This window comes from Sminthopsis crassicaudata, chromosome 2 (genome assembly GCF_048593235.1).
Source record: "Sminthopsis crassicaudata isolate SCR6 chromosome 2, ASM4859323v1, whole genome shotgun sequence".
Lineage (NCBI taxonomy): Eukaryota > Metazoa > Chordata > Mammalia > Dasyuromorphia > Dasyuridae > Sminthopsis > Sminthopsis crassicaudata.
The window spans coordinates 604846482-604869029 of NC_133618.1; the positions used below are offsets into that span (position 1 = coordinate 604846482).

At 33.8% G+C, this 22548-nt stretch overlaps 1 protein-coding gene across 24 annotated transcripts in view; it reads left to right on the top strand.

The window, feature by feature from the left end:
* PCGF5 (polycomb group ring finger 5) overlaps positions 1-22548 on the top strand; it is a 156768-nt gene that overhangs the window by 107031 nt on the left and 27189 nt on the right. For all 24 annotated transcript variants that reach the window (XM_074295833.1, XM_074295831.1, XM_074295838.1 and 21 more), the window contains 4 exons: positions 3523-3578; positions 3691-3750; positions 6130-6275; positions 20434-20532. In XM_074295833.1, the coding sequence (XP_074151934.1) occupies positions 3523-3578; positions 3691-3750; positions 6130-6275; positions 20434-20532 (361 nt within the window). The remainder of the gene's footprint in view (positions 1-3522; positions 3579-3690; positions 3751-6129; positions 6276-20433; positions 20533-22548) is intronic.

A 22548-nucleotide genomic window follows, 5' to 3' on the forward strand; every position in this document is an offset into this window, starting at 1 on the left:
TCTGTAAAATGACTGTATGAGTACCTGAGCTACAGACTTCACAGAAAGGATGGCTAAGCAAACAGGATTGAAGTATTTTTCATCTTACAGTGTCTCCCAAGCATCCATTCCTTGTTATAGCTAATCTGTCTTAGTCTGCTTCAAAAGATAGAAGCAGAAGTTAGCATTCTAATGTTAAATTTTATCTTCAGTACTTCAAAAATACTTTTTTATTAGTGTAGGTTCTGCTTAGTTATATACCTTAGTTATTTTTTGTGATCCACTGAGTTCGTCTAGTGACCAATCTTTTGTTAAGCACAATATGTTAAATACAAAAGTTTATACCTTTAAGACACAAAAAGTTGTGCCCTTTCCAATTGTAAATAAATAAATAAATGCTTGATTTGGTGCTCAGTTAAATGGTAACTATAACTTATGCACATAATCAAATTTTTATTTGATAAGTTTTCTTTGAAAACAGTTATATACTTCTAAAGTTAACTATAATGTTGAAAAAAAGATATATAGTGTAATGATATATAAAAGGTTTCCTTTGCAAATGTAATTACATTTTAGTAAAGTTTAGTTCCATATGTGTAAAGCAAATTTCTATTAAATGAATCAATTTTTTTCATTTAATTCCATTATGACATTAAAGTTATGCCAGAAAAGAAAAATTGGCTGCTGACTTAATAAGCAAACTTCAAGAATACATCAGATAATTGTCATGTTGGAGGGAGGGCATTGAAAGTTAACTTTTTGCTAATATTGAGGGGAAATAGATATTAGAAAAATAATAAAATTGTATACTCCAACTAAGTCACAAAATACTAAATGTGAAGTTAAGCAGCATTAGAAATTGATTCACTCACTTAACATTTACTAGTTGTGTGACCGTGGGCAAGTCACTTAACCCCAGCCTCAGGGGAAAAAAAAGAAGAAGAAAGAAATTGATTCACTTCACATTTTCCTGAATAGAATTAGCTTTAAAATGATGTTAATAATTTGGTTGGAGCGTGGGTGTCTGTTTTTTGGTTTTGTTTTGTTTTAACTATTTTCAAACTGCTGGAACTTTAAAGTTACTAAGTTTACATATGAGCGCTTTTTTTTTTTTTTTTTTTTAACAATTCCAACAATTTAATTTATTTTAATTTTTCATTATTTTCATCCTTTGAACCATTGATACTGTCAACTAAAGTTGGTGATTAACTTATATAGTACCCTTTAACAGGAGATCATATAATGCTGGGGCATTTTATGTCTGAGCATGTTTTTTAATTCCCTAAAATCTAATAGCAATTAGCAAATTAGTTTGTATCTGTGTTAATCATTCTGTTCCCATTCAAAGAGTGAGTCAATTAAATGATAGCTGCTGTCATGTGGTATTTGTTAAGATGTAGCAAAATGGTCTTCAAAATCTATACCATTAATCGATTGCCAGAATTTAGCACCAAGAGAGATGGAGATTCTCTGTAACTAAGTCTTAATTACTGTTAAGTTGGAGGAGCATAAGTGCTTTAAATTACTTTGTGATACTTAGTTGGGAGTTCTCTTAGTAAAAACAAACAAACCTGTAATATAATTACTTTTTTAAATAAATAATATAAAATAAATAAATAAAATAAATAATTTGTAATTAAGTGTTTTGGAGATAGTTGAAATTTACCCGTCCCCAAAGACATTTAAATTAAATATATATATATATATATATATATATATATATGTAATTTCAACCCAAACTACCTATCTCAGTCGATTGAATGCTAAAGCAAATGTGGGAATCTAGCTGTTTTTTATTAAGCCAAATGGGCTGCTGAGTAGTACCATAGTGCAGAAAGGTAATCTTTCTGAGTTCAGATCTGGCCTCAGACACTTAACTAGCTGAGTGACCCTGAGCGGAATTATTTTATCCTCTTTGCCTCAGTTTCCTCATCTGTAAAATGAGCTGGAGAAGGCAATAGCAAACCAGAAAATACTAATCTTTGCCCAGAAAACCCAAATGAGGCAACACAGAATTGGGTCCAACTGAAGACAACTGAACAACAGAAATTAAGCCAGACATAAGACTTGTAAAAATGTATAAAACACTGCTACATTTCTCACTAATTTTTGTTTTGGAAAATAGAAATAGTTTTCATTGTTGTTTATATTAATCTGTAATGGATTTATTATTATGTTTAAAGGAATTAAATGTTTACAAATTAATTATTTTAAATTTCTAAATAAAACAAATACTGGTAGATAGAAACATGAAAACAAAACTCTTTGGGGAACTCCATAATTATTAAGAGTATAAAAGAGTCCTATGACTAAGAGATGTTGAGTACTGCTGGATTAGATTCTCTCATAGGGCCTTTGCAATTTTAAAATCTAAGAATCCCAAATAGACATGTATTTTTAGTGGATTATAAGTTGCCTTAGGGAAAGATGACGGAGTAGGAGAAAGCAGTATAGGTTATCATTCCTCTCCATAAGTACTCCAAGAAAGATCTAAGAAGAGTACCATTTTTGATCAAGAAATCCAAGGGAAAGTCCCAGTGAATCATTTTTCCATTCCAAATCTGCATAGAGTGATGGACATTGGGAAAAGAGTCTCTTTTTAACCATGAGGATTTAATAAGAGGCCCACAGTTGTTCAGATAGATAAGGGACAGACTTAACCCTGTGCAGACTTATGGAAGGAGAACTTGTACTGAGGAGAGGAATGGTAGATGAGTGCAATGGGTAGTAGCAGGCCTAAAACTACTGAGTGTTGGGATAAAGAGCAGGAACTTTTCTGATCTTTGAGACAGCAACTTGTGATTCTGACCTTGGAGGGAGGTCTCAGATTCAGTCCCCAGGACAGTCTCAGACATGCACCCAAGGAATTGATACAGAGAGCCCAGACCAACCAGAGGACCTTGGAGAGCCTTTCATTGGTATTCTAGCTAGTTATCAGAGGGCTGGGACCAGCCCAAGTCTTTGGTTGTGTCCCCAGATGCAGATGGGATCGGTCGGGACCTTGCAAAACTCAGACTAAGAGGAATGCTGGTAAATGATCCCTTAGAGTGGACCACTTGGGTGGACTGGACTGAAAGCCTGTGAACACCCAGCCTGAGGTGTATTGAGATTCCTTAAGAACACAGTGCTCAGTCCTGAGAAAAGCAGCAAGACCCAAGAAGACACAGAACAGGATTTTATAAGGCCCAGGCATTCCTTCCAGTAGTGGACAGAGCCTGGTACTGTCAGTGTCAATTTGGGAACTAGTGCTAGAAAAATGAGGACACGAAACAAAACAACTTCCATATAGAGAAAGAAGCTAAGACCAACAGCAGCCAGTCGCTTAGTCACCCAGTTTATAATATCTGAGGCTAGATTTTTGCTTGTTATCTTTCTGATCTCACATCCATTTGGTATTTCTCCACAAGGAGTTTCCCATGAAAATGAAAATATTGATTTGTACCCCAAAACAGTGTGCATGTGTAAATATAAATAAATTTTATAAAATTAGTGATGCTTTAGGTTTTATTTATTCATTATGTTCATATTTTTTCTTTTTATAAGATTGGACAATACATTAGAAGAAATTATATTTAAGCTGGTTCCTGGACTACGAGAACGTAAGTTATTTCGTTTTGGTCTGGGGGAGAAATTTTGATGTTTTAAAAAATTGACATGTTTCTATTAATACTTTTAAATTCATCTTTAAAATGTTGAATTTTTATTAATTAGAGGAACTTGAGCGTGAGACAGAATTTTGGAAGAAAAACAAACCTCAAGAAAATGGACAAGGTAACTTTCTTTTTATATACACATGCGTGTGTGTGTACACACATACCTACACACATCTGTTTGTAATATTAACCATATGCCCATATGCTTACTTTATACTAAACAGCATTTTCTGGAGGTTTTTTGTGAATACCAACTTTTATCATTAAAAATTTGCATCTGAACTTTCTCTTCCTTCTGTTTCTTATTCTCATAATATGATCACTTCTTACTTAGATAGGGTTCCTAAATTTTGCATATAATCATGGTTGAAGTTTTAACTATAAGTACTTCACATGCATGTACACACATACACACACATGGGAAAGCATGAGGTTATGTTTAAAAAAATTCCTTTTTTACTCATTTAATAGAACATTCCATCAATATGTACTTATAAGAATATTTAATTTAAAAAGTAACATCAAAGTTTCTATATCAAATGTCAGTTTAAAATTTTTCCTGAATTAATCCAATAATTGAGAGTGGTATGGAACAACCCAGGCTAGCTAGTGCAATTGATATATGGAAAAAATCCTTCCTTATGACATATGCAACCATTATTTGTCCAGCATTTCATTTACCTTCATGGACAGCTCCTCTTATTTGTTAGGAAACTTCCTTAACAAGTCTAATCCCTCTTCTATAAGTTGGCCCTTCTTATACCAGCCTATTTACCCTTCAATGTACACTCTCAGAAGTCTAATTGATTAGAATACAGTGGGATTATCAGTTCCTGGAAGTTGCCCCAGTTACTTATAGCCCTGGATGATGTTAGCTTTTTTGGGGGGCTGTTCTGTCGCTGCTGAATCATTGAGCTTGTGGTCTACCAGGATGTTCAGATCTTTTTCAGAGCACCTGTGATCTAAACATGCCTCCCCCATTGGCTTTTTTTTTTTTTTTTTTTTTTTTTTTTTTTAACTCAAGTAAGATTTTTACATTTATCCCTACAGAAAGTTTCATCCTGTTTAAGAGCCTTTTGGATCCTGATTCAGGGTGTTAGCTGCCCCCTCCCAGCCTTTTCTCTTCTGCAGATTTGATGGGTGTGGAATCTGTGCTTTTATCTGTCCTGGATGTAAACATTAAACAGCCCCAGGGCAAGTGAAGATCCCAGGAGGCTACTGGTGTCTGTGCATTAAACCATTAACATTTCTCTGGCTGAGTAACATTTCTGAAACATTTGTGGTGTTTTTGTTGGCTACCAACTTTCACAAAATTAAACATTTGTAAATTGAATACCATGAAAAACAAAAGTTGAAGAAAGATACCTTTTACTCTTGTGGAGTTTACAATTTAGTAGAGAGCTATAACAGGAGAGGTACGAGTAAGTGCTAAAGTGTCAGGGGAGAAAAAGGGAGTAACAGTGATGAAGAGAGTGATGAAGATAATGTCTAGAGTTTATATAATTTCTACTATAGGCCAGGCACAGTACTTCTCAATTATTATCTCATATGATCCTCATAAGAACCCCAAGAGGTAGAGATAAATGCTAATAGCTCCACCTTATAGTTGGGGAAACCAGAGCTAATAAAAGACTGAGTCTGGATTTTATCTAAATCCTCCAGGGTCCAGGCCCAGCCCTTCATGCAATATAGCACCACTTGGCTGCCTCTGAAAACTGGCCTAGAGAGAATCAGAGGTCTTTCCAGAAAGGAGCCGGAAATCAGCAAGTCAGCCATTCAGGGTACAGTGTAAAATGGCCTGGTTCTAGGTGTGCTGCTTTAGGACTGCCACTTAACCTTCTAGGCCAGGGCCTCATTGATAAAGTGAGAGGGGTGGGGGATTTTCACCAAGACTGTCCTAACTCTTAAGTCTTTGGAGGTTGGGACTCAGCATTAGCAAAATTACAGGGCTGGTCATGAAGGGTAAAGAATATTTAGATACTAAATCCCAATATTTAGCCAAATGGTAATGAGGGTGGAGGGCTTAGGCTCTAGGGTAGTGAAAATGAGATGTAGAAAAAGGGACAGAGATATTAACCAAGATAGAATTAAGAGGACATTGTAACTGACAGGATAAGAGAAAAAAAGAAAAAAGTCACAATGGTCCATGAGAGAAGGCAATGACTGAACAGATTGTCCAGCTGTTATAATTATGTAAAATTTAGGACATTTTCATATACATCTCATTGTGAAGTTTACTTTCTAAATATTTGATTGTGTGGTAGAAATGAGAATATTATCTATTGACTCTTAACAACACTAAGGATAAAAAAAGCACATTTATTTATACAAGCTAATCAAAACATATTTTGAAATAAAGACATTTATTTAAATTCCTCCCTTCCCCACCCTCCCAAAGCTTTATTGAAGCTAAATTTGGTTTTGATGATTTTGGTAGCTAAGTGACTTAGAATCCAAAATCATTGAGTTTGAACTAAATTGTATTTTAATTGTACAGATGAAACTTCAAAAGCTGACAAACCCAAAGTCGAGGAAGGTGATGAAAATCAAGATGATAAGGACTATCATAGAAGCGATCCACAAATTGCCATCTGTCTTGATTGTTTACGTAATAATGGGCAATCAGGGGACAATGTGGTAAAGGTGAGTGGGCATCTGTTTTTGGCTTATGGTAGCAAATATTTCACTTGATAAATTTGGTGCATTATATCTTTGACAATCTTTCAAGTTCTTATTTACATAATTAGAATTATAGTCATTTGTTGGTTTTACAGGTACTTCCAGAACTAAGAATAGCCCAGTTAAGGGTTTTTCATAATCATCAACGAACAAAAAGCATTCATTAACCATCTACTGTGTTCCAGGCACAGTGCTTATTTAGTGGAGTGCTGAGAGAGAGAGACTGAGAGAGAGTGAAAGTTCCTATCTTCAAAGAGGTTGCATTTATTTACTAGAGGGTGATGCTAACAGATAAGTAAATGCATTATGAAAAGTGATATATAATGGGTGGGGCTCACCACTAAGGAAATCTGGAAAGGGGGTGGCATTTGAGCCCAGTCTTCTCTCCTTCTCCCCAAGACCATCTTAATCATATGTATATAAATCTTAGGTAATTGATATCACCTGGTGGTTAGAGCCAGAAACAGTTTGATTCAATCTCCTTCCCTTCCCTCTACTCCTGCCTTTTTCCCCCACAAAGAGTTTTCATTGCAATTGAGTCCTTCATACCTACAGCTCAGTCAATCACTTTTTCATATATCTACATCTCCTCTTTGATTCCTTTTCTTCCTTCCCTTTTCTTCCTCCCTCACTTTTCTTCTCTCTCCATTTGAGTAAAAACAACAAAACACCCTTATCCTGGCTGAGGAGCTTGAGAGTAGTGCTGGTATGGACAAGAGGAAAGCCATGAGTTTTGAATTGAAATAATAACAATAATGAATTAAGTATTAAAGAACCTGTGCCATTATCCTCCAGAGCCCTTGTAAGTACCTAAAAGGACCTTCTATATCCCCCACAAATATCTGCTTTTTCAGCTAACTATTAAAACCTATCTTTCCTTATTCACCATCAATATAGAAGGCAACTTAAAAAATAATATATTTTTATTCAATTCTATTATTTTTACTCTTTAATTTAATGAATAATATCACAATATCATATTTCCCGGTATTTTCTATTATAATTGTATGGTATCTTAGCTTCTTGATAAAGCTAAAAAGACAATTTTTTATCTATCTTGAAAATCAACCCTGCATTTAAAACCCTACTGTCTTTGGAAAATAATATTTTGAGCTAAATAATCAACTTAAAAACTTGTTTTTTTGGTTAAAAAATGAAGGGATTCTGTATTCATTATCTCATAACTTTTATCCTACTCAATGAAGTCAGCAGGCAAACAGGGGAGCTTTCAAAGTAATACTTTTTAATGTATAATACATTTTTTTTGATATAATAAAAGATTTCCCAGCAAACACTAAAACATTTCTCACTTTTAAAAAATGTGGTCCTGGGAAAAGTTAGTTTATTGGATGTTAATGGAAAGGAGGAATGTGTCCTTTACCTTTGATTGTATGGTACTAACATTGACCTTTGTATTTGCCCAGAGTTTTGTTGGCTTTTAAATGTCTTTATATGGTAGTTTATTGTATATTTTGAAACTCTGCTTTCTTCTGTCACTTCATGCAGATCTTTTGTAGTTTTTTTTCCCCTGAATTGTTAATATTTATCTCTTTTTTTTTTTTTGTGGCATAGTAACTATATTACCTTATGTTAATATGGCAACAGGAAAACTTTTGGGGGGAAATTTTATATATATTCCTGGAAAGATGTCAAAGCCAAATATACAGCAACTCAATTTAGCATTGTAGGACAAGAAAGAAAATTAATTCCATAAAGAAGATCAGTTCTGGTTAAATTTTGGCTACATGTTTTTTGGTTTCCCAAAATATATGCTAAGTTTATAATTGATTGTACATTAAAATTTGCATTCCAGATTATTTTATTATCTCATACTCCTGCTCTCTTCTACTTTAATAAAGAGTTGAATGTTTATTATATTGAAGAAGCATAGTAAATTATAATGTTTAGAGTCTTTTAAATGAACTGTTTATAAAATTTTTTTTTTCAAAATTTTGTCTCAAATTGTGATTTTGTTGTTATAGGGAATTCCCAGTGAAGAAATTCCCTTTACTTGAGCAGACTAGTACTGTTTTATAGCCTACTTCCTTAAAGAGATGCTTGGAACTCTGACAAGATACATGATCTGTCCAGTGTTATATACTTAATGTGTATCAGAGAAAAGATTTGTATTTGGGTCTCCCAGAGTCAAAGGCCAATTATCCACTTTGCCAAGAAGCCTTTCTTTCTGATATTATTATTATCATATCCCACTTAAAGATTAGCTTAATTGTAACAGCTAACAAGTTTATGGATTCAATCCTTGAATGAGTTCAATTAACTTTTTCATGGGAGGGAAAAGATTTTGATGTAGCTTTGAACATTACTACTTTAATCTTAACCAGGCTTCTCACAAATAGTCATAATGATTAAGGATAGGATGGGGAAGAACTATGATAGTTGAGGATAGAATAATAGATATCACTACTAGGAGAAGAATTTAAGGTCCATGACTATGAAGAAGGGGGTTAAGGCCCTGAAGCTGACATTATGTTAACTCTGTTGATGGTCATCACAGTAAGATTATTGTTGTCAATCCTATTAGAACCTTAGAATGATTACCCAAGTAATGGGCTTCCTGAAAAATAGAGGGGAGAAAATAGAATATGACATAAGAAATATTAGAATGAAGTCAAAAGTTTGAAATATTAAAAGAACAAGGGATCATAGACTATGCAGATTAAAGTTTTTTCCTACAACTTCACAAATGTGAGAATATCTTTTAGATTATTTCATATATATATATTATTTTATATATATTAATATGTAAGTATATATTTGAAAATAAATAATGGCTATCATATTTTTTCTCTTCTCAATGAGTGGGGAATAGGATTTAAAAAAGAAAATATCAGAGTTTCTGAAAACTGTAACCAAACAATGCTAAGAAATCATAAGAAAATTACCTATTTTTTTTATAACCAAAAGACAAAATTACTTAAATTTAAATAAGGTGTCAGATCTTCCCCATAAGACCAAGAGAAACATAAGACTGCACAAGAGGACCAGTACTCTGTGCTCTCAGCCAGTTGTACTCTATTAGAGCCACAACAGGGGCCAAAAATAATTCCCAGTTGAGGGCTGTGCAAACAGAAGGAGGAAGGTTTGAGCCAAGGCTTCCAGAAGACCCAGGCAGAGAAGGTATATAACCTAGTGCCAGCTACTCCATTCAGAATTGCCGTGGCATTCAGATTGTAGAATCATGGCCGAACAAGATCTGCCTATTATATTCAGGAATATAGGAGTGCGACAGCACTAGGCTATCGCACAGTTCCAGTTCAGAATTGGAGGTTAAAGAATGATGCTAATTAAAGATTGGAGGCTAATGAAGGAAAATACAGAATACTATTTTTCTTTAATTATTGTATTATATATATATTTTTTCCAAATACATACAGATCATTTTCACCATTCACTGTTGCGAAATCTTGTAAATTTTTTTCCCTTCCCCCAATCTCCCTGAGAGAGCAAGCAATTCAATCTAGGTTAAACATGAGATTCTTCTAAACATATTTCCATATTTGTCATGGTGAGCCAAAAAAACCTGATCAAAAAGGAAAAAAAAAAAACATGAAACAAATTAACAACCAAAGAAGGTAAAAATACTATGCTCTGATCCATATTAAGTCTCCATAATTCTCTCTCTTGAGGTACATAGTTTTTTCTATCACAAGTCTATTAGAATTGCCTTGAATCACCTCATTGTTGAAAAGAGCTAAATCCAACTCACTTGATCATCACATTGTTATTATGTACAGTGTTCTCTTGGTTCCACTTATTTCACTTAGCATCAGTTCTTGTAAGTCTTTCCAGGCTTTTCAGAAAATACAGAATACTTTGAAGAAATTGTATTAAGTGAAGAAAAGTCCAAGAGTTAAATTTAGAAGACTAGCATAATTCCACAAGTATGAGTAGAGCCTCAGAAGAGAATAGCTTGGTTACAAGAGTGATTTGAAGAAATGAACAATGAAATTGAAATTAGAATTCTTGAAGAAAATGCAAGGAAAAGAAATAGTTTGGAACAGAAGGTAAAATTCTTTAGCTAAATAATGGATTTTCTGAAAAATAAGAAGGGAGAAAATGTAAGATAAATATTAAAATGAAGTAAAAATATTGAAATATTAGAGAAAAAAACAATGTATCTACTGGGTGTTTTATTTTTTTTAACTGACTTACAAAAAAGGAGAAATATCAGAGTTCTTAAAAGTAATGACCAAACAAAAAACTTGAATCCTATATTCCAAAGAAAATAGCCCATAACTAGTGGAATCTAATAGTTGCTTCCTGAAGGAAATCCTCAGGATTTACTCAGAGATGCTTTAGCTAAAATCCAAGTATTCAGGTCAAAAAAAAAAAAAAATGCTGCAAGCCAAAGTACAAAAAATTTAAGTACTGTGGCTTTGGATTATTCAAGACTATTGCATCAACTATAAAGTAAAAGAAATCATGGAATATACACAGGTCCCAATACCTGAAGATTAGTCAAGTTTAATATTCTTTTGAGGGGTGATGGTCAATGTGTACCTTCCCCTCAACCCCCTGCTTTTTGCTCAGGCAATTGGGTTTAAGTGACTTGCCCAGGGTCTCACAGCTAGGAAATGTGTCTGAGGCCAGATTTGGACTCTAGTCTTTATGACTTCAGGGCTGGTCCTTTATCCACTGCACCTCCTAGCTGCCCCAAGTCTGCATCTTTTGACAAATGCAGTGACATATTTTTGGAATGCATCAATATCTGAATTTGTTTTACCTGCTTTAAGAGAGGGCTTTTATTTTTTTTTGGGGGGGGGTGAAGAAATTAAAGTGTTAGAAATTCAGAAAACACTTTTGAAAATACAAAGAAAGAATAAGAAAAACTAGAAAGAGCATAGAACAGTAGGATAATATCATAATTCTCTATTAACTAATAGAATAGGGCTTCTTTGGGGAAGAACTCCCCCTAACAATAAAGATCATGTCTTCTTTGCAGTTTATATTTTAAAAAGTTGTATATAATAAATGTTCAGATGCAATCCTCTTTTTCATGCTTTATGTATTGAAATTTTTATTTCTGTTGATATTAGATTCAAAATGAAAATGGCAGGGGGAGAACCATAGAATTTTAAATTATCAGGGATCATCATCTTTAATGTTTTCTTCAAACTGTCTGCCTATTTACATATGACACAAACATGTCATAGTTGCATTTATGTTGCATGTATTTTTTCTGAACTTAATCTATTATTTTTACAGAGTAGAATGAGCAAGATTTTCTTCTTGAAAAGCCTTTGATCATGCTTTTGTGAAACTGTTTTAGTTTTATTTTAGCTATTGCCATTGGAGGTTTTTGTTTAAAATTTGCAAGCACCTCCCAAATTTTTAAAATGTATATTGTCTCTTGTTGAAAGACCCTATTAATATAGCACTTTAAGGATGTAAATATTTACAAACTACTACTTTGAAAACTTTTTCTTTTTTAGGCTGTCAGGGTTAAGTGATGTATCGCTCAGCTAGTCAGTCTTAAGTGAGTTTGAATTTGAACTCAAACCTGACTACAGGTCTTAGTGCTTTATCCACTATACCACCTGGCTGCCCCTAAAGAAATATGTAAATTTGAATCATTATTATCCTCTGTCAGGTTCTTGATATAGGCGTTGTAAACCATTCAAATTGAAGGACATAAATTTTGGTCATACCCTAATCCATGAAACTTTTCACACTTTTGCCTTGATTATTTTCATCTACCTGCCCATAACACCAAAAGCAATTAGTTTTATACCAACAAATTTGACATAATCATGTCAGAAAATAACTGCTATTGGAAGAATCATCAAGGAATTATCACTAGTAGATTTAAAGTAAACGATTAACATAGGTATTTAGAGTATTAAAACTCAATGTGAGCTGCAATCAGTAATGAATGCTCAGGATAAACTCTTTGAAGCAATCTTTTAAGGAAGAAGAGGACCAAGAAAGAAACCAGATTAGTATTCTTCTCATGCTCTTAACCTTTGTTGTTTTCTTTTTCTCCAGTTCTTGGTACAGTAGCTGACACAAAATAGGCACTTATTTCCTCAAATTCTTATGGTAAAAATTTTTGACCCATTCATATTACCTGTAGGCACTTTTTGGCTTCTTAATTTCCTTGAAACATGGCATATAGAACTAACTAAAATATTTTAGAATTAAACAATATTGGGAATTTGGACTCTGAAGGCTATCTGTTATAACTCACACATAAAAAAGAATCCCTACTACGATATGCCCAACAAATGGTCTTACCATTTGTTCTGGAAGACCCCCTTGAAAAAGGAGCTTACTATTTCCCAAAGCAACTCATCTTGTCTTTGATAGCAGTTCTAATTAGAATTTTCCTAATAAATTTACCGAATTGATCTCATAATTTCTGCCCATTGCAGAAGCAAATGAACAAATAAATCCCTCCATGTGATAGCCTTTTATATATTTGAAGACAGTTTTTTTAAATTGATAATTATCTGTTTCTTATATTATCATAGTTATTCCCAGTCTTTTTTCCCATCTTCCTCCCAAAGACATACCAAATAACAAATACTTTTTAAAAAAGAAAAAATTAGCTCAAATAATGTAGCCTGAGAATGCATTAGATTTTTTTTTGGGGGGGGCTGCCAATTCACACTATAAATTCATATTAATCTTGATATCCATTGAAGCTCACAAATTTTGTTGAGAATATCATCTGTCTAATCATACCTCTCCTATGTTACTCATATGAAAATGGTTTGTGTGTGTGTGTATATGTTGTGTTAAATAATTCCTACTGAATTTCCTCTTCAGCTCTGTGCTCTATTTTTGTCAAGATCTTTTTGTATTGTCATTTGTAATGTCAGCTATTCCTGCTAGCTTGATGTCATTTGCAAATTTGATTAGCTTTCTACCTGTGCTTTTATCTAAATTTTTGATAAGGGCCAAGTACAGATCCCTGGACAGTGTGAACTGTTCTGAACAAAAAACTGAACTGAAAAAACAAAAACTGTTCTGATACTGCTGTACCATCCCCTCTGGACATTATGCTTCTTAATTTCTGTTGCTTTTTGTTTGTTTTTTGATGCTATGTGATCTACTTGACTTTATATTTTACTAAAATCCCTAAATATTTTTGAGATTAACCAATAGCTACACATTTTCCATCCTTTACTTATAAAGTAGATTTTTCTTAGATTTAGCTTAGTTTTCTAGTCTAGATCTTTTTGGATCCTGGCTTTGGTAACCCAGTGTTTTATCTCTTTCTCTAGCTTTATGCCATCAGCAAATTTGATGAGCACATCAGGTGGATTTTTATCTGTTTCTGGTGAATTTGCTAACCCCAAGCCAAGAACAGATCATTAAGATACTCTACTAAAAATCTGATTACAACTTAACATCTTTCCAATTTAACAGTAAGCCATTAAGGACTTCATTAGGTTGCCCATTCAAACCCGAATTCAGTCTCTGTTCAGGTACCTGTCCCATCATCTAGTCCATATTGTTGTATCTTGCCCATGAGGGTGTCACAAGAAATTTCCCCAATGTTGTTTCGAGATCTAGTTTGATGATAAAGAGAGCATCAGCCTACTCTAACACCCTTAGGACCCTGATAGAAAAGGAAATGATGCTAATTTGGCACAGTCTTTGCTTTAAAATAGCTTTCTAATTCTTGTCCTTACCATCTCTCTTCCTTTTCAAGATGTTTGCTAACCTTTGCCATAAATTGAAGTGGAGATGACTGTCCTTCCAGTTTCTTCCATTACAAATAAATGGGACATTTTGCCTTTGTTTGGGTACTGTGTTCCCTCTCTCATTGTGCTTTATTTTTCAGCTACACAGCCACATTGTCCTATTCCTTCAGTATGCTAGATTCAAATAAGTTAGGTAATCCTTTATTATTGTTCCATTAACTCTTAAATAGCAGTGCTCCCTGTTCTTCAATCATACCTTTTCTCTTATACTTAAAACCACTTTTGTCCTTAGTAATGCTTGCCAGCTTCAGCTTACTCTGAAATGGAGCACTTCTTCCACTATTCTCCCAGACCTATTTGGTGCTTTTGCCTTTAGTGTCTGTAATGGTTTCCATCTACTACATGTGTGTTTGTTGATGAGCTTTATCATTGGGCTCTTTAAACAACTTTCCCTTTTCCTATAAGACTTGTTTCTCTTTAGGATTTAAGAATTTCATTCTGGACCCTGAAGAATTTTAGACCATTGGAATCTGGTCCATTCTCTGATTTCCTTTGAAATGTCCTCTCAAAATCTGTTTTATTCCCTTTCCTTCTTTGACATATTGTAAATTAGATTAGGTTTTTTCCTCCTCATGGTTTCTTTTTTTTTTTTTTTTTTTTTTTTTTTTTTAAATCTCAGGAACTGTTTCCTGTTCTAGAGGTAAGAACCAGGTTCAGAGTATCCATTCAACTTTAAAAACATTTATTAAAAAACTGTTAGGTGTAGAGCATATTCTTGTTCCCTAATATCTAGGAGTTTACATTAAAGTAGTAGGTTTTTCGACATGTACACAGATGAATAAGTTAGAACTAACTCCTGGGGAATCAGAAAAGGCTTTGTGTTGAAGGTACACCTGAAACTAAGCCCTTCTTGGAAAATACAGTTCAAATCATAGTCTTTTGAAAGCCTGGAGTAGAAAGAAGATGGTGTACTAGCATCCAAGAGAAATCCAGTTGGATTCAAACATTAAAAAAACTACACAGACATACACACATGAAATGGTCTAAGTTTAAAAAGTCAGAGCCACTATGGAAGTCTTTAAATTTCAAGCTGAATAGTTGGGGTTTTTTGTTTGTTTGTTTGTTTTTTGTCATGGAAGAAATAAAGGGCTACTGAAGATTTTTGAACAGAAAAAAGGATGTTGCTAAATTTCTTGTGCTTTAAGAAGATTATTTTTGGCAGCTGTATCAGGGAATGGATTGGAGAGAGTAGAGTCTAAAAACAGGGAGATGAACTAAAGAGGCTATTAATTGTCCAAATCAGAGTGGGAGAAATATAGGGTAGTAAACCATAAAAGTGGAGAGATGGTAGTAAATGTGAAAGATGTGGTTATGACCACATGCAGTTGCCAAAACTTAACAACTGGCTGAATATAGGATGTGCAGAAAAGGGAAGAGTGAAGATCATATAATAACCTGGCATTATAATAGCCCCAACAGAGACAGAACTTTTGAAGGAGGGGGCGATCTTGAGGGGAAGATAAATTCCATTTAAAATGTTTAGTGTGGTAAGGAATAGCTAAATTGAGGTCTCTCCTTTCTTTTTTATTTTTAAGAAATGATTTAAAAATTTTATTATAGCTTTTTATTTACAAGATATATGCATGGGTAATTTTTCAGCATTGACAATTGCAAAACCTTTTGTTTCAACTTTTCCTTTCCTTCCCCCAGATGGCAGGTTGACCAATACATGTTAAATATGTTAAAATATAAGTTAAATACAATACATGTATACATATCCAGTTATTTTGCTGTACAAAAAGAATTAGTCTATGAAGGAAATAAAAAATGCAGGCAGACAAAAATAAAGGGATTGGGAATTCCATGTAGTGGTTCCTAGTCATCTCCCAGAGTTCTTTTGCTGGGTGTAGCTGGTTCAGTTCATTACTGCTCTGTTGGAATTGATTTGGTTCATCTCATTGTTGAAGAGGACCTCGTCCATCAGAACTGATCATCATATAGTATTGTTGTTGAAGTATGTAATGATCTCCTGGTCCTGCTCATTTCACTCAGCATCAGTTGATTTAAGTCTCTCCAGGCCTCTCTGTATTCCTCCTGCTGGTCATTTCTTACAGAACAATAATATTCCATAACATTCATATACCACAATTTTTTCAGCCATTCTGCAATTGATGGGCATCCACTCAGTTGCCAGTTTCTGGCCACCACAAAGAGGGCTGCCACAAACATTCTTGCACACACAGATCCCTTTCCCTTCTTTAAAATAGCTTTGGGATATAAGCCCAGTAATAACACTGCTGGGTCAAAGGATATGCACAATTTGATAATTTTTTGAGTATAGTTCCAAATCGTTCTCCAGAATGGCTGGATGTATTCACAATGCCACCAACAATGTTATCAGTATCCCAGTTTTCCCACATCCCCTTAAATTGAGGTCTTTTGAAGGCAGTTGGCAGTACTGACTTGAATTGAGGAAAGAGAGTAAAGGCGAGATAAAGATTTATGGAGAGACCATAAATGAACTGATTTGAATACCAAGGAAGAAAATGTAGAAGGAGAAAGAGTTCAAAGCAAAACGTTGGGTATCAATTCTTAAGACGTGGGAAATTAATGGACCCGCAAAACAGATTAAAGAGGAGCAGCCATTTTGATCAATGTTTCATCTTCTGCTTCCATTAGTTACATGTTGCTGGATACACAATAAGCATTTGGAAATGATTTTTGAATGTCCATAATTCATTTATGGGTAAGCATAATTTTGTAGGGTATGTTGTCTTGAGTTGCAGCTTGAGCTCTTTTGTTCTTAAAAAAACATCCTGTTCACTTCTTCAGTTTCTGGCGGGTGCAGAATGCTGTTGTGTTATTTGAATTTTCTTAGTATATGAAAGTCTTTTTCCTATTCACTTGCAAATATTGTTAAATTTAACATGAGTGTTTTGGAGTTCATAGCACAGGACTTTTTTTCCTGGAGGCTGTGTATTTTTTCAGTTGGCATTTTGGTTTCTGTTTTCATAATTTTTAGGTGGTTTAATTATTGCATTTGTTCGGGTTTTTTTACTTATGTTCTTTTAGACCTTTAATCCTTAAATTGTCTGTATCCATTGTATGTTCATGTTTAATATTACACTCTTATATAAATCTTATATATAAAAAAGTAACACATTTGTTTTCTTTTAATGAAACTACTCTTTCCTTTCTTAAGATTGCTCATGTTTCTGTAATTGCACTTTATTTAATATTTTTCCCTAATTACATATCAGTGTTTTCTCAGTTGTTTCTTTGATGAGATTTACCATTATGGATTAAATTTTTGAATACTGCCAATTATTTTTGTTCTAAAGCATATCAATTCTGCTTTTGTGATTTTTATTTTCCTCTTGAACTATTTAGGAACATTCTTCTGTGGTTCCATGCTCTCTTGAGCATCTACAGATAACTCTTCCTCATCAGTTTCAGTCCTTTTCCCCTTATTTTCCCACACATTGCCACTTCATTAATATTCTTAGTGTCGAGATAGCAGAAATTGCTTTAGATTTTTCACCTAACTCCTAAGAATTAGGGAAAATATCTAGTCCTTGATCTGAGAAGTCACTTTTTAAAAGAAGCAAATATTAAGCAATTTTTCTGAGTTTTCTGCTACAGCATACTATTCTTTTTAATTAAATTCCTCTGAAATACAAATAATTTCTATATCACTGGCATTCTATCTTCCATCTCATTTACTTTGATTCACAGAGCCATGTGTTTTCTGTCTCATTCTTTTTTTATTTTGTTCAATTTTTCTTCCTCTTTGTTTTTGCATTCTTAATCTGTCATTTTATTTTTCCTACCATCCAGAGTTTCAAAGATTTTTCTGTTATGTGTTCTAAATGCCTTACTGTCCTGTTTGTTTTATTTATTTCTTAGAGCTACCTTCAGTACTATTTTCCACATTTCTTTTAATTCTGCTATTGTTCTTTTCAGTTATTCTGGAGATTCTTGAAGCTACTGTATTCTAATTTCTGGAAGAATATATTGTAGAAGTTTATCTTTTGAGAATTTCCAAGATAGTTTTCTTTCCCCATAGTATTTGTTAAGTGTCTTGGCTTCTTTCTGTCTTGTTTGCCTCTGCCCCCCCCCCCCCCCTTTTTTTTTTCCTTTTTCTTTCTGTTGGATTTACTATGGTGCTCTTGTATTTAGCTTTCTCATTTATCATCAATCCACTTCTCTTTTATGTTAGATGTGCTTATGATAGTCCTAAAACTGTTGGTTTCTCTTCTTCTGTATTTTGTGCAGGGTGTAGACGTCAGGGTGTTTAGGGAGTGTTAAGCTAAGCTCTGAAGTGTTAACAGGTTAAGTATGCCATTAACAGCATTAGATTCCCGGCTGGAGATGCAGCCATGGAGGAAGGCTTTCCTCTCCTTAAGAGGCCATTTAGGGAGGAGAAAGAAACAGGTGCTGTGAGTAGATGGACTGTTCAGTTTAGGGTATGTAGCTTCATCTCAGGAACTTGGGGCAAGGTCTGGCAACGAGTGCCACAGGACAGAAGTTGGAGAGGAGCAACCAGATTAAAATGTAATTGGGAACTCTTCAACAAAATAAATAAAAAATAAAATAAAACAGTGTTTTTCTAAGTCAGTATGTGGCCGGCATTCAACTCTATTTGAATTGGATGCTGCTAATGTAAGATTATCGCTGTAGAATTATGGGTTCTTTTCTGGGCCCTGGCCTTACCTGTGCAGAAGCAAGCCTTACCTTTAAAGGATCTCTGAGTGAAGCTCAAGTACTGGATGTGGCCTGGCAGCGTGATGTAGATCAGTGAAGGAGAGGAGCCCGTGGTTTGTTCTAGAACCTGCTTTTTAGAAGAAGTGCACTGATCCTGGAATGTTAGCAGTATTGAGGGAGGAAAGGATTGCGGTCCAAACTGGGCCTAAAATCAGGGCTCTTTGATGGAGGAAGGAGTGGGTTATTGGAGCTAGGTCTGACCCAGAATCTGCATTAGCTTGGACTCAGGCATGCTCTAGTCTTGGCTTAGAACAGAGTAAGTAGATAATTCTGTTTTTTCTTTGCATTGACTTTGACTTAGAACTTGGATTCAAATCCCCATCTCTATTGCTTATTGTTTCTGTGACCATGGGGCTGGTGCTAGGACTCTGTGCTAGATCTCCTTTTATTTGAAAACAAATTACAACCCTTTAATTCTTTTTATTAGCAGATCTTTCATATCTTTATGTGCCCCATCATGGCATTTTTTGGTATAGTAATTAATTGGTAAATGCTTGCAGTTATCTTTTGCTTATTTGCAAAACCTTTATCTCCATTTCTTTCTGGTCAGTTTCTTAGGATGCCAAGTTTTTGTAGTAAATAATTTATCTTTTGGAAATTTGGAGCTGCAGTGGGCATATATGTAAACAGTAGTGACTTGTGCAGAAAATACTTTTTTTGCCAATAAAATTAACCACTTGGTCACCAACTATTTCCTTGTAAGCCTTTTTGAGTAGTTAGTCTGGTCCTTCGATGATAGTGATACAGCCCAGCACTAGGTCCATGACTTAAAACTGTCAAGCCCTGCCAGAACCTGCCTTCTATTAGTACTTCATTTGAGCGTTACTTCCATGGCTCTAAAGGAGAACTTTAGTGGAATAAATGTGACTATGATGATACACTTCTGTGGACTGAAAGATTTCTTGTTTTGACCCATAGCACTTCATTTTTGTTTCCATATTCTACTAATACTCCAACTTTGACATTAGTATGGCTTGCAGAAATTGAGAGGCCTCAATTGGTCTAAGGCTGTGAGTAGACCAGTTTAAGTTAGAAAAAGGATATTTTATCGTAGTGTGAGTATCACATAAGGACCAATTCTTAGCTATCATTAACGTGTAGATTTATAACAGTAATAAGCTACCAGAAAGAGAAATGGTAGAGGGTTCGTTATTTATAACTTCACATTAATTTATTCCCAGGCACTGTATGATCTTTAAAGTTTCTTTCTCATTTTAATATCATACTAAATAACATATAAGTGAGATAATTGCCTCATAATGTAGTTTTGATTCTTGTAAAATGATGATTTTGATCGCTTTTTTTTTTTTTTTTTTTTTTTTTTTGTAGTAGTAGTAGTAGTATCTCGGGCACTTTCTTTTTAGTTATTTTCTCTCAAATACAGTGACTTTTTAAACAAAATTTCTGAATATTCACTTTCTCTGTTCATTTGTAATGATTTTCCTAACAGAAAAAGTACACTGTTGGAAAATAGCATTGTGAAATGTAAACTGGGGGTAAGGGGAGAAGGCATTATTATTAAGGGACATAGTTTAATTCCAAGTATTAAAAAGCTACCTTTAAAAAAAGTTCAAAATTAATTCTTAAATGACTATCAATAAACTTGGACTAGCGTTTACTTTAAGCAGCATAATTACTTTAACAAAAGTACATTAGCATATTTTGACTAATTAATTTATTTATATTAGGGTTTAATGAAGAAATTTATCCGATGTTCTACACGTGTGACTGTGGGAACTATTAAAAAATTTCTAAGTTTAAAGCTAAAGCTTCCAAGTTCTTATGAGGTAAGTTGAAAAGTCCTATCTTTCTTTTGATGTTTATTATTAATCTGATTTGAAATAAAATATTTTAATATTTTTTATGTTTTTATCCTACTTGAGTAAGATACATTTAGAGAATATTTAGCTCTGTTCATATATTTCCTAGTTCAATATTTCCTACTATGATCACATTGGAACTTTGAGAAGACTATGTTAGTGTTTTGTGAACAAAAGTATGGCTTTTAGTAGAGTTGATCTTAAATAGTCTCTAGATAAATAACTTCATTTCAGTTGGTATAGGTTAGCACAAATTTTAGAGACTCCCTATTGCCTTTTTAAATTGCAAAGTAAATGGATTTCTATTCTGAACTTTGGATTTTGGAACCTGGATTTTAATTTTATTCTAATAATACATAAAAGTTTATTTGGGGGAGAGTACTTAGGATTTTTATGATCTGTAACAGTTTCCAACCTCTCTTTTTCTTTGCAATAAGAAAAGGGCCAGGGTTCCTAACTTCAGTGATGAAGCAGTATTGTAAAAAACTCTAGTAGAATTAATCATGAGATTTTCACAGTCATCTCTGATGTTGATCCTGTCTCTCTTACTCCAGGTTATTCTGAACAAAATTGACATATAGGGCAGTTTCTCAATCTTGACACTCTGGCTCAGATCTAACTTAATGCTTTCCAAAAATAATTTGTAAAAAGCATTTTTAATCTCCTTTCAGATATTTTCTTTAATTTCAAAGAAAGAATTAAGTCTTAACCTATTTATTAACATTGTAGAACTTGGAGATAAAAAGGACCTCAGATCATCTCAGTCCTTACAGTTACATGAAATTGTCCCAGAGAAATGAAATCATTGGTCCAAGATTTACAGCAGTCCTAATATTTTGCACTTCTTTGCCAAGTCATTATGTACAGGAATACATATTTTTTATTATTATTACAAATCTCAAACTCTGTAGATTGAACTTGATTTTCCTTAGGCCTTTCAAAATGAAGGAGAATTTCACCATACTTGATTATAATGTAACTTGAACTGTTGTCCCAAAGTTTAGAAAATGTTTGATGTTTTAGGGGAAGGATTGGCTGTACCATTTGAAAACCTGAGGGGTGGGATGGATTTAATGGATCAGATTTTCAACTGCCCAGGGTGATATTGCTATTATATCTTCAGGTGTTTCATCCATAAATAATTCTTCTCTTACCTTGTTGGAACAAGTGCCATTATTTTTTACTAATCCCTACTGTGACTATTTCCCTCAGCTTCTGAAAAATAATGAATGTATTTAAAACACTATGTTTTCATGCTGTGGCTTGAACTTTACATTAGAATTTATCTGTCTCTTAGAGGATGAGGAGATAAAATTTATTTTTGAATGTATAGTTTAGAATTTGAACCATTTATTAGAAAACAAGATCTCAGATAATTTTTTTATTTCAAAAAACTATTAAAATATCTGATAATTTTTTATTTCAAAAAACTATTAAAATATACATGCAGAATCTAAAATTTTAAATGAGTACTGATAATTTTCAATATAGAAATTGATTTTTTTTTTCTAAAAATAGGTTGGTAAATTGATTCTTTGGCATCTGGTATGTTTCTTCATAAAAACACTCATGATAATTAGAAAACCTTTCTTGGGTTTGTAGGAAACCCCACAAAAACCTTTGAATCCATATCATACCTAAGATTTAATATTGTATTAATATGCAGTTGTGGAATTCAGGTACTAAGTATGATAGAATATTCAGAATTCCACCTTGGTGTGCCTGGAACCACATCTCTAAATCCTGATATCCTGGCAACAGAATCATTAACTCCCCTTTATATCCCCATCCAATGAACAATGAAATTTGAGAATCACACAGCTCCAGTCCCTGGCTCCTGACTCTTCAGGTGTAAGGAAGAGCTTCTTTCCTAGAAAAACCCAGGAACAGTAGTGATTGAGGAGCAAGGATGGGAGCTTGAGTGGACAGGTAGGGGTAAGGAGAATAAGATAAAAGGTAAGGTAAGAAGTAGTGAAAAGGGAA